This window comes from Eretmochelys imbricata, chromosome 16 (assembly GCF_965152235.1).
Source record: "Eretmochelys imbricata isolate rEreImb1 chromosome 16, rEreImb1.hap1, whole genome shotgun sequence".
Classification (NCBI taxonomy): domain Eukaryota; kingdom Metazoa; phylum Chordata; order Testudines; family Cheloniidae; genus Eretmochelys; species Eretmochelys imbricata.
In genome coordinates, this window is record NC_135587.1 from 16474893 (window position 1) to 16487722 (window position 12830).

The window sequence follows — 12830 nt, forward strand, 5'->3', positions numbered from 1 at the left end:
AGTGTATTATGTTCACCCTTCCCCCAACCCCTGCCACTTCAAAGCGCTCTCCAGCCTGTGTTGCAGTGCAGGGCAGCACCCAGAATTGTGTATGGAGAGTGAAGGCAGTTAGATGGCCAGGAAGAGCATGCTTCCATTTTTTTTTCTTTGTGCCTCCCATCCTCACCCACCAGCCTAATTCATGCAGTGGCTTTCGTGTAGCGCTTATGCATTTTAGACTGCCTGGCTTTCCTTGCTCTCTAACTAGCACATTGTCTGTATTGCTCTTTAGTTAGTCTGCCGCATGATTCTCCAGGTCCTGTGCATTAACCACAATGGTATGGGTAAGGGGGGGTGCCCTGGGCCCAGGTGGCTGGCCTCTCCCCTAGTTGAAGCTTAGACATGCTGAGCCCATTAATTGGATTGTTTGACTTTTTTTTTCCAGAGGGTTCATATGTTCTCACTAAAGTGGCTGCAGAAATGTTTTATGAAATGATTGGGTCTCTTGTGAGAGACCAGGCAGGGGTGAGGTAAAATCTTCTATTGGACTGGCTTCTGTTGGCCAGAGACACCAGCTTTCATGTCTTCACAGTTTTCAAAAACAGTCTGCATCCATTGCCAGCATATGCCTTACAACAGGGTAGCGCCGGTGTGTTCTGGGACTTCTAGAATAACTTGTTCCACAGTGTGCATCGCTGTTGCTGGAAGCAGGTCTTTTGGATAGCTTCCAAATGCAAGGCACAGAATTGTGGGATGGCATTGGCCATGCTACAGAGGTTGCGGCTCCCTTGCCACACTTCGACAAAACCAGGATAGGCTGCACAGGCTCAGTTAACACTGAACTAAAGACTGCGTCCCAAGTACTGCAAGCAGCTGGCGTGCCAAGCACCTGTAAGGTGCATGGGATAGCTGTTGTGTGTGGATGCAGGGTGTCAACAGACCCTGCAAACTAGGTATTCTAAGTGATAGCTCTTTGCAGTGTGCTTTCACCGAACGAGCAGGGGCTAATCTAGTCCCTCAGAATCTGTTCTGAGACAAACACAAAGAACAGCATAGTGATCTCAAGCTGGTTCCTTGGAAGCTCTGTCATCGGAGCTTGGCTTGGCAGAAACTGGGTTGTCAACATTTTTTTTCCCATCCCAGGTCCCCCTTTTTTGAATGTGAATTTAACTGCCAAGGACACAGGCAGTCTTGCTCACTGGCGCAAGCCAGTGCTGTTCAGTCCTCCTCCTCCATCATGGTTCTGCCAGTGCCCTTCAGTTCTCCTGTAGTACCAGACAGTAAACATTCTCCAGAGGTTGCCAGTTATGTCATAGGATGGCTTGCACTGCTGGCTAACTATTTGTCCAGCAAAGTCAATTTGGCTTCAGCTGGTCACCACAGGTAGGAGACTAGTGTGTTGCTCCCTGAGGAAAGGATTTAAATGGAGACAACGCAGGCATCCTTACTCTTTAAAATAGCTCTTCCCAAGCGAAGAATCCCACCTGTTGTAGCAAGGTGTGAAGAGGAATGTTGAGGGCATGGGCAGTAGACTTAAAGCCAGGAGCTGTCTGTTGGGGAGATCTCACTAGCTAGAGACTTGTCATCTGTTCCTTATTGACATGCCCATTGTTGTCCTCTTTGCACAGGCCAACAGAGCCAGCAGCAGAACAGCCAGCCTGATTACAGCAAGGCGTGGGAGGAGTATTACAAAAAACAGAGTGAGTGAAACAGGGCTGCTGGAGATGAATCCACTCTTGTTATAAACAGAGTTAGCTCTAATCCATTAACTTCTCTCCACCCCCTTGCATTACAAGGTCCCATTCCCTTACAAATCCCTTTGTGTGCCCTCCTGTTGGCGAGGGTGCACGGAGTTCTCCCACAGAAAGCTTTAAGTCTCGCTGGTTACTGCACCATCTCAGGGCAAGGTGAGGCCAATGAACTACCGTCCACAGTGGACTGTTCGTTCCCTTTCAGGTGCACCTCAAAAAGTTGGACTGTATTAGGAACATGTTTGCACATGTACCCGTGCCTGAACGTAAGAACTGACAAAGGGCCTGAAGTGGGGTGGGACTTGCTCTCCGAGATACAAGAAAAGCTCTACACTTTGGTGACTGAGTTGGGGGGGTGGGCGGTCTTCTCGTTGACATTTCAGAGGAATGCCACTCTGGCATCTTTCATGCCCTAGCTTCTGGAGCTATTGGATGTTCCTCAGCTGGAGGACTCAAAGGATGAACAAAGCACAATTTCAAAGCCAAGTATCCCTGAACAATGGGAATAATTGTTATGCTTTCAAAGTGCCGCACCAATTATAACCTGCAAGTCTGCTTAAAACGTGTCCTGTTCTGTCCAAATGGCAGGTGGTTGCTGCTGCTGTATTTTCAGATGTCTGTTGTATTTAAACATCATAAAACAATATCCTAAGTGTATGTTTGTTTGCTTGCTCTTGCTGGTGCTCGACTACCTGTGTTTCCTTTTCGTCATTCAGGTCACGCTGCCAGTGCTGCTTCTCAGGCAAGTTCCCAGCCGGACTACACAATGGCGTGGGCAGAGTATTACAGACAGCAGGCTGCCTACTATGGGCAAACACTAGGGCAAGCTCAGGCCCACAGCCAGGTCTGTATTTGTGTCATCTGCTGCTGCTGCTCTTCGGAGGGGTTAGTGTAGTTTAGCATTACCCCAGGGTGGTGAAGGCCCCACCATGGGGATAGGCAATAAAGCTGCCTTGTTGTCTGAGACACAACCAAAGAGGGCAATCAGCTAACTGCAACCCACTGTGCCTCTTTATGGGAAGCTTAGTACCTAACTGAGGGCTTTCGTGGGCACTTGCATCACAATCCACATGCTACTATGATCTCTGCATTTCAGAGCTAATGGATGTACCAGCCTTGCACCAGGGTGCACATCCAATTCGCAGGGTCACGTCCACATGCAGACTTTGACTTTCATGAATGTTGGGTATCCTTGTGCGTCGGTTAGGTGTTTGCAAAAATACACAAATGCTTCAGAAAAGCTGGCCTGCAGTTCTAGTGTTCGAACAGGAAAACACATAGTTGGAAGAGTGATTGCACTGTGCATATATGGTCGCTAATTCCATATCTACCTTATCTGTCACTCAAGCCCTGCAGTTCAGTTGCCATCTTTCCCGTTGAAGTTTGAGTAGGATTCATTTTAGATCTCCCCATCAAAGTTTCTTTGGTCAGGAGTAGCTGTTGCCTGCAAAGTTAGCCTGGCTAAGATGAACGTCTCTGGCATTTGGCAAGATCTGTATATGAACCTCACACATACAAGTTATGAAGATGGCTGATCCTTTTAAAAACAGCACTCCCTATTAAAATCCAAGTCTAAGAGCTAGATTACTTACTGGCTTGGTAATGGGTCGCAGTGCTCTTCATCACTGAGTCACTGGTTTTAATAGAGCCCAGCAGAGCCCAAATGTTATTACTAGTTTGTGAAAATTGGTTTTCAACTAATACTTCATCCTTTCTTTCTTGGGATTTCATAATTTTTCTACCAGCTCTGTGGCCAGCTGAAAAATCCAACAAAACTTTCATGAAGATTTTCATCAAACTTCAACTCACTTTTTGTCAATCTGAATTAAATTAAAATGGGAATTGCTCCCTTGGAAGTCTTTTACCAGCCGTCGTTTATTAGCATATGATGGGTGTATGGTAATGAGTGTGAAATGACTTGCTGGTCTGTTAATTTGCTAGTGGGCAGATACCTCTCTCGGTGCATCTGTTTGCACTATTTTCAGGGAAAGAAAGATGTTAAGGCCCAGGCGTTATGCTCCCACACCCCAGGTCTGGGTAGAAGCACACTCATAGGCAGAATGGAAAAGCTTGCACTGCCATTGTCTGGATAATTCGTGGGTATGGCTGTCCGGCACCTTTCATCAGCACTGAAACTCAAATTCTTAGAGAGACAAATGTTTGGCCATAAAATTACTGATGGTGCAGTGCACTGTTCTGCAGGAACCTGCATACTCACTCTGGTCCCCGACTTGCTGGAAATGCCGTGGGAGGGAATATTTAGTTTAATTAAATTTACCTTCTGGCTGATTTAGGTGTAGTACTAAGGGGAGTCCCCTTCCAGCCTTCTCTTGGAAAGTCTGGGCCTGTGGAGAAAGAAATAGAAAGTTCCTTGAGGGGCATGGACTCCCAGGAAGAAAGCTCAGGGATAAGAGGCATTATGGCTGAGTTCTTGCAGATACTTACTTCTCAGATATCCCTGTGTGGTACATATCTTCATTTGTTAGAACAGGAGATGTGGTGGGCAGGCGTTTTCTGGAGATCACTTTAGAATTTACTGCTGAGTAAGGCTGGGTCTATGCTACAGAGCCTAGGCTGGCGTAAACCCCCAGTGTAGACCGAGTATGCTGTCAGGACTTTTTCTGTCAGTGGTAGGACCACCTCCCTGAACAACAGTAGCTATGCCAACAGAAGCACTTGTCTATAGGCCTAGCTGCATCTATGCTCAGGTTTTGCTGACCTAGCTCTATTGGTCAAGAGGGGCAGGGGGTTAGCCTTGCCTTACAAAGCTGTGTCAATATAAGTTTTAAGTGTAGACCTAAACTGACTTTGTTTCTTTCTCTTTCTATGCAGGAGCAGTAGAACAATGTCCTTGTGGCAATTTTTTTTCTTGGAATCATTGTGGAAGAAAACCTTTTTGTAACAGAGGTTTCTAGATTTGCAACATTTTGATGAAGACTTTTGTTTGTTTGTGAAACACTAGTTGTAGGATAATCTAAACTGAACTTTTCTAAGAATCAGGAACAATTAGTAATGTACTAAACTTATGGACATGCTGGTAATTTTTTGTTTCCAAATTTATAAAAACTCCGGGATTCTTTTTGGAAAGAAGCCAGAGAATTACAGGCACCAAAACGCACCCCAGAGCTGTGACATTTCAACATGTGGTTTTTTGTGTGTTTTTTTTTTTTTCTTTTTAGTTTTCGATCTTTTCTGTTGCAACAGAAAGAGTGGCTTGGAAGTCTTAGGTGGTATGTAACAAATCCTAAAAAAAAAAAAAATTTTAAACAGTATTTAAATATTCTTAAATATGTAAATTCATTAAATGTTTTACTTCTAATTTCTTGTATCTTGGCTGTCTTTTTGATTTTATTGCATTTTTTAAAAAACTGAACTATGGTATGTATTGTAATTAATGAATTATGTGAATTCTGTATTGAGACACTTACTGTTTTGCTGTCAGGCAAGTGTGGGGGGGAGGTGTTTTTGTAGGGTTTGTATAATTTCTAGAGTTCTAAAGGGTAATATAAAAATGTGTTAATTTTTTTAGCAATCCATTTTTTCATGTCTCCATTGCTGGTTGCATTTATGTATCTAAGACCTCCAAGCTTGTTTAAAAAAAAAAACAAAAAAAACCCTTCCTCTATGCTCTCAGAAATATAAATACTGTTATTTTTAATATTAAAATGAATCTGCTATTCGTACCTTTAACAAACACTGTGGAACATTAAACCATATAAAAAGTAGTAACTATTTTTTAATTCCAAGGTGTTTTTTGCTTTTTTCAGTTTTCTTTTTAAATATTTTCTTATCTAATATTTGTCAAATTACCTAGAGAAATAAATGAATCTAGTATTAACCACGGTATGCGCTAAATAGTTTTGATTTAATAAAAGGGATACTATGATTTCCAATGTTTACTGTAGTGTTTCTTGTACAGATAACAGTGTATTTTTAAAGGAAAAAACGGAATTGAAGCTATTTTTTCTTGCATTTTTAATTGACCTGCGGGACATTCCGTTTTGAAATGTACTGAAGTTACTGTTCTTGGGTTCTTTCCTTATTTTTTCCTTATAATGCTTGAAATGTCTAACTATAAAGAAACGCCATTGGATAATGTTGAGCATGATGTTAAAAACGTGTTCCTTTTATTTGACTGACAGTTGCATTTTACACTCTATATAATAAAATTTCCACAAGATGTCTTGTGGGTGAAGTATTTTTAGTCTGCTTTACTCAGTTTGCTCACTCTCCTCTGGAACTAGTGAGCATGGGCTAACTGCTTTTACCTCAAGAACTCCATCTCCGCCTACATACCTGGCGCGGATCACATCAACTTAGCTCCAATGATTTCATGTTAATGGTTTTGGATAACTCCATTACGTTGACTTGAGAGCTTTAATTCCAGTCAAACTCTTAATGTCACAGGGATGTCTTTTGAAATCATGGGACACGGAGTTCCAATATACGGTACTCTAAAGGTAAATTCCTATGGCCACAGAGATCTATTTAATAAAGGGAAGTTTTCTATAAACAGGAATGATACAGAAGGTTTGTCTACACCTGCGTAAACACGTTTATTGCTTGTTAGTGCATTATTAGAGCTTGGTTTTATAATCTCCTGAACCTGTTGTTCTTCTCCCAAAACTTTGTTCTTCGTGCTAGGAAGTAGAATACTTTGGCTTACACTTGCGATCCTGGAAGTGTCGCTCCTCGGCACCCAGTCGTTGGAGCAAGGCAGCCCTCCCTTACAAAAAGGTGGAAAGGAGTTTGAGTCCCTGGGCATTAATGTATATTATGGGATAGCAATGTACATTAACCATTGAACGACCTCTCCTTCCCCCTCAGGAATCTCCTGGGAAGGGAAACTTTCTCTAGCTGCAACCAACTCAGACTGGGCTGAATCACTTGAGAGAAATCCATTTTTTATATGAGGTTCATGCCCCACAACTTAAATAAAGCTTTGTCCACCCAATTGCCCTCTCAAGCACCCAGGCATCTGTAGCAGAGCTGGCAAGGATTTGGGGGAGTAGAAAGAGATCCCATCTGTAAAGCAGTGACGCGGAGGCGTGTTGAGAGCCGGAAGAAGAGAGAATATAGCATCTTTAAATACACCTCCAGAGAATCAAGAGAGACATTGAAAGATGGAATAGTAAAAGCCACTTGGAAAGGGGGGGGGAGACTGCAGGAGGAGGGCATAAACACTGATGATGGGAATGGGAATTGGGGAGAGGGCATTACCGAGAAGACTTCCTTCTAATTCATCTTCCAAGCTCTGTGCCAAAACAGCATTTGGCATGGTTCACAGGGAGCAATTGTGTGATAATGAACCCTAAGGTGTCCATTAATTGAAGACTGAGTATTGCGGATTGTGCCAAGAGCCATAAATGGCGCAGGATTGTGGGAGGATGCATTTTCTTAAATGTATCTGTAAGTACAGATTAGCAAGTCTCCCCAGTGAAATGCCCATACTATAAATTATGGAAAAATATCCTTCTGATGCAACCTTTTATTGAGGGGGTGGGGCAGCAAAAGAGAGTTTGCAAGCCTTTGAAATTCGGCTTGTCATTAAGATGGCGCCTGCAAAGCTGGTTTTTCATCAGCAGTCTGGTGTCCTGGAAGGCTAAAGTGCTTGAAATGTTACCAAGTTCAGCAGTTGTCTTCCATTATTGTTGCATGGTCATCAGTGAGAGGGACACTTAGTGCAGGAGCAATTTAACATGTTGGGTTATAAATTGGAGGTTCTCCTTCTCCATATCAGCCCTCCACAGGCAGGCAGCTGGGTAGAGCAGCCAGAAAAGTCTAGAGTTTAGTTCTCAGTGGGAATTGGGGGGTACTCAGCACCCTTGCAAATCGGACTCAGGAGTCTAGAAGAGGCACACGCTTTGCCTAGGGCAGCAAAAACCCTACCACAAAGGCTTCTCCAATGCTTTGTCCAATTCTTTTCTCAAGGCTCAATCTTTGTCTATGGCGCGGGGTTCTGTGGTTGTGGAATCTGCTGTAAGGTGCTTCACAATCGAGCCTCTGTCTTTAACTTTAAATGTCTTCCCATGCTTGCAAAGAACTTGGAAACCATAGGTGTGAACTGAGGCAGTGCTTTCTTCGTGACTCTCCAGCCTCTGAACTTAAGAGCACGTGCGTGAATTGCCCCCTTCATCTCAATGGAAGTTAACTTGGAAACCGAAAGAAGATCTAAAGGTCCAAGTTAACTGTTTCGCTGCTGCTGCTTTTAGCAGAATGAATTTCTCCCATGACCCCTTATGGCGCTGGGCGAGGCCTGGAAGGCCAAGTCTCAAATATCCTTCTGATGTCTTCCAGGCGTTCAGGCCTTTTTGCTACAAAACCTCATGACAATGAAACAGACCAGTGTGAAACCAAATGCAAAGCTGATTGGCACAGGACCTGCAGTAACTTCCATGTGCTTTCCTGTTGCATTAGATCACGCTTCTTCAAATGTCCGTGCAGTTGGTGCCACCTTTGCCTACTACCTCAGTGGAGTGAGTGCCCATGCACCCTGTGACTTGGCTGCAGAAGGAAGGGCTAGCGAGTGGGGCCTCCCATGACCTCTCATGGGTGTTTCACCCTGTGTAACCACCTTTCCGGCTGGGACGGGCAGCTTAAAGCCTGTGGGATGCTGACTCCATGGAACTTTAGTCTGGCCCAACCGGTGCTCCCTCTGGGTTGCTCTGTGCCAGGAGAGGTGTTTAAGGTGACTGATGTGGATCGAAGGGCTTGGTGGTTGAAGGATATTGCGCTTGGCATGAGGAGTTGATGAAATGGGTGTTGGGCTTTGGCTTGTTCTTTAGGATCTTTTTCTAGGCTGTGGAGATGGAACCAATAGTGGTCTGAGGGGATCCTACATAATCTGCCCTTCCAAACGGGGGGAGCTGCAGCTGCTTTGCAGGTGAGCCCTAAACAACCCAGCTAGGCCTGTGTGGGTTAAACACCTTGGCTAAGGATGGGGCGAGAGTCGGAGCTAGAACCTGGGTTTTATCCCCAAGGTGGTGCTCTGGCCATGAGACTGCTTCCTTTCACACCTCTCCCCTTTCCGGTCCTCTGTAAGAGATGACTGGTTAAACTGTGACCCACAAGTGGCTCCATCCTTCCTCTTTATTCCCTCTTTCTTTAACAACCAGGAACAAAGGGCTGTGATGGGTAAAAAATGCAAGATGCCTTCCAGACTGGAATTGGCCACTGTAGTTCACTAGCCATTGGCTGCCCTTGAGCGTTACACACATGTGTATGCACCCACCGGGTGCCAGAGACTGTCCTTGCCCGACAGTCTACAACGTGGAGAGTGACAAAAGAGAAGGGGGGGGAGGCTGGCGCAAGTCGTGGGAGGGGGGACACGGATCAGAAGAGCTGAGCACCTACAACTTCATTCAAAGTCTCTGGGAGCTGCAGTTGCTCACACCTCTGGCAAGCAGGCTCTGGGTTTGTAAACCACCTTCTTCATATTAAAGGTTTACCAGGTGGCCGGAGGGGTGGGATTGTTTGGGGTTTTTTCTTCGCAGAGACAGGCGGCTGTTGGTGTTGAACAGGTTGGGGGTCTAGTTGGACTAAAGGTGGGGAAATGGAAGACAGTAAAGAGATAAGGAAACTGAGACAGTTGAGGAGTTCGGGGCTGGGGGCGAGGGGAAGTGTTCCAGGCAAACGATAAATTAATGCAAAGTTAGAGACAGCTTCCACTTGAAAATCACTTCTCTGAAAACTCTGCCTGCTTCAGTTACACGCAGCATCTGAGCTAGCTCCAACGAAAAAATTAGGGGGGGAGGGTCATGCTGCTTTTTCAGTGGGTTTGTGCATTTTTCAGCACTCTAGGTAGAGTCGGCTTCCCCCGTTGTCAGTCATTTTTCTCCATTGCCGAAAAGACTCTGCCAGAAAGAGCAGAAAAACCTTTATGAAAATACTATGTTGAAGGTCCTGCAGCAGGAGCTGGGATTTCTAATAGTTTTAAGAAGAAATTGAAGTTGTGGCTTTCTGAGGTGACACCGTTAGGACCTGAAAATTCAGGCCGCAAAGTTTAACTTGAACTTTACTTCTGCCTTTTTGTGCTCATGGCCTTACAATCAGTCTTTGAATGCTCTCAGACCTCCTCTCAAACACACTTTCCTACAACCTTGGATACAGACAGATGTGGAGCATCTTTTAATGTGTATTTTCATTCCTCCACTAAATCAACTCCCATAATATAGCTTTAGTGACAGACTTTTTCATTGGTTAGTCCCTAACGTGCCACAAGTCCTCCTTTTCTTTTTGAGAATACAGACTAACACGGCTGCTACTCTGAAACCTGTCATCGGTTCAGTTTACTCTCCAATCCTAATTTGCAAGCTATGTGTATTAAGTTGTATGTATCTTATTTTACTTTTTCTCCAAGTACCGGTACATTTGTAAAAGAAAATTTCTTATTGCAATCTTTCTGCAAACTCTTAGAGAAATAATCTTGTATAACTTTGTTAAAATGTCTTGCTAGGTTAATGATTATCCAATTGATAATTGGACTGTGTTCTATATACAGAGTATTTTACCATGCAAATCTATTTGGGTGTACTTTCAGATATTTTAAAATAGGTTTCATTTTCAAGTCATGCAAAATTAAAGAAACTATTTCTAACATTGCAAGTTAAAATGAAAAGATGATTGTCTTTTTCCATAAGCATGTATGTTTTATCTCCCAAATACTAAATATTTAATTGCATTAGAATAACCGTATCAGTGAAGCATAAGTGGGTTGATGAACTCTTTCAATAACTGCATGTTTATGACAACACAAGTTCACTGGCCCTCTCTTACTGCATTGCTTCTCTAGTGTGGTGCTAAAATGTTTGTGTAGACTTCCCATAGCAATGGTTTATATGTACTGAAATGAAAATACTACACAGTGCTAGGTGTGTCTCTAGGGCTGTAGAAAACAGACTGTTTGATCATGTAACTCCAGCTTGTATGGTTGTTCCTGCATGTGAGGAGATTATGGAATTGAGTGAAACATCAACTTTCATATTTCCTGATTTGAATGATTAAACTTGACTGATCACAGGTTTGGTTTTGCGTGGAATTTTTTTTAATGATGAGCCTAGTTTTCAGAGGCTTAGCCAACCTGATGGTGTCATATGGCAAAGCCTAGCTGTTCTCGAGAGTTGTGTGCAAGAAAAGGCTTCCTATGCTTTTCCTTTAGCCTCTATATTTTCCAAGCTGAAAGCAGGTGCCTACAAATATTCAAACAGGATCAGGTGCAGAGAAGGGCGATTAGGATGATCTGCGGAATGCAAAACCTACCTTAGGAGAGGAGACTCAAAAGAGCTTGGCTCATTTAGCCTAACCAAATGAAGGCCAAGGAGAACGAGGATTGCTGTCTCTAAATACATCACAGGGATAAATACCAGGGACAGGAGGAGTTATATATGTTAGGCATCAGTGTGGACACAAGAACAAATGGATGTAAACTGGCCATCAAGTTCAGGCTTAAAATTAGACGTAGGTTTCTAACTGTCCGAGAAGTGAAGTTCTGGGGAGTTGCTTCCCTGGGGAGCAATGGGGGCAAAAAACCTAACTGACTTCAAGACTGAGCATGATAAACTTATGGAGGGGATAATGAGGAGATTGCCTATGCCACCAGCTGGAGCCAGGACACTAGCTGGGGAGGGATCTGAGTTACTTCACCAAATTCTTTCCCGAGTGTCTGGCTGGTGAGTCTTGCCCACATGCTCAGGGTCTAACTCATCAACATATTTGGGGTTGGGAAGGAATTTTCCCCCAGGTCAGATTGGCAGAGACCTGGGGCAGGGGGTTCACCTTCCTCTGCAGCACGGGGCATGGGTCACTTGCAGGTTTAAACTAGAGTAAATGGTGGATTCTCTGTAACTTTGAAGTCTTTAACCCATGATTTGAAGACTTCAGTAACTCAGCCAGAGGTTAGGGTCTGTTATGGGGGGCAGGGTGAGGTTTGTGGCCTGCAATGTGCAGGAGGTCAGACTACGTGATCCCAATGGTCACCTTTGGGACCTAAAGTCCTATGAATCTATAACTATATTAATCCTTAGGTGCCGCAAAACATCAGCTCCCATCTGTAATAACCCAGCCCTGGCCTCCAGCTGCTGATGGGCTCGAAGAGCAAAGAAATGCCAAATCTATGAAGGATGCCGCTTCATATTAAGCAATTGCAATTCTCTGGTCTCTCTCTCTCTCTCTTTTGGGAATATTTAAGGTACGCCAGAAGGCGACAGGTACTGTATGCATTTGTCCGGCTAGTAACGGTTCCCCCACTAGATTATCTTTCCACCCCTGCCCTTATCATTTTAAGAAAATCCTATTTCAAGGCCATTTGAAAGAAGCCTCTGATCTTTTGATTGTCTGCCTTGCTTGCTCTTTAATCCTGGCCTGGCTGGAGTGCAGGTGCCTCAGGCCCCAGGGGATTAGTCAGTCCCTTCCTATTGTCCCACCTGCCACTCACTTGTCTGCCTTGCCCCGCAGAATTCACGCGGAGCTGCAGGAATCCTTGTATGTGCTATTCACGGGGGAATATTAAACTTCTCCGCAGCAGAGTCATTACAACAGGCTGGCAGAGGCAGTCACTCTATTTGTTTTATAGAGAAAGGGGGTAACAATGGGGAGGGAGCGGCAGGAGGGCTCATAATGGCTTCTTTTACTCGGCATCATTAGGAGGTCACCTGTCAGCAGATAAGTCTGAAAGGTCCAGCCTCTCCCCAGCCCTGCGGGCTCTCCCCAGGGCTCTGTCTCAAGTCAGTTTGGCAGGGAGGGGTTGGGACGTACAAGGCAATGTCAGCCAGTCTGGATAGCTGAGCAGGTACTCTGGATGTGGGCGCTCGTGGACTCGAGCCCCTTTGATCCTGGGTAGCAGAACAGTCTCCTGGGGGTGGTTATTGAGGGCTGGCGGCTGGCCGAGCTGCCAGTCTTGCTGTGGCTCACCATTTGGTGCCCTCTGGAAGCTACTTCAGTGCACGACTGCTGAAAACTCTGCGCAGTTAGGGGCAGCACCATCTTGTTAACACTCGTCAACGGGAAGGACACCTGGGGTCCTCTGCAGTCGGTCTTTTTGGGCCTGGGGAAGGGTGATTCCATTCAGTGCATTTCCTGTTTCCTAGAGTGTGGTCAGATCAC

The 12830-nt window shown here is 44.7% G+C and overlaps 1 protein-coding gene across 8 annotated transcripts in view; it reads left to right on the top strand.

Moving 5' to 3' along the window:
• The window catches only part of FUBP3 (far upstream element binding protein 3), a 56247-nt gene extending 50319 nt beyond the window's left edge, over positions 1-5928 (top strand). For 6 of the 8 annotated variants that reach the window (XM_077835659.1, XM_077835663.1, XM_077835661.1 and 3 more), the window contains 3 exons: positions 1608-1679; positions 2447-2574; positions 4563-5928. In XM_077835659.1, the coding sequence (XP_077691785.1) occupies positions 1608-1679; positions 2447-2574; positions 4563-4571 (209 nt within the window). In that variant the 3' untranslated portion in view covers positions 4572-5928. The remainder of the gene's footprint in view (positions 1-1607; positions 1680-2446; positions 2575-4562) is intronic. The other 2 variants (XM_077835664.1, XM_077835667.1) reach the window with 1 other exon arrangement.
• The last annotated feature ends 6902 nt before the right edge of the window (positions 5929-12830 follow it).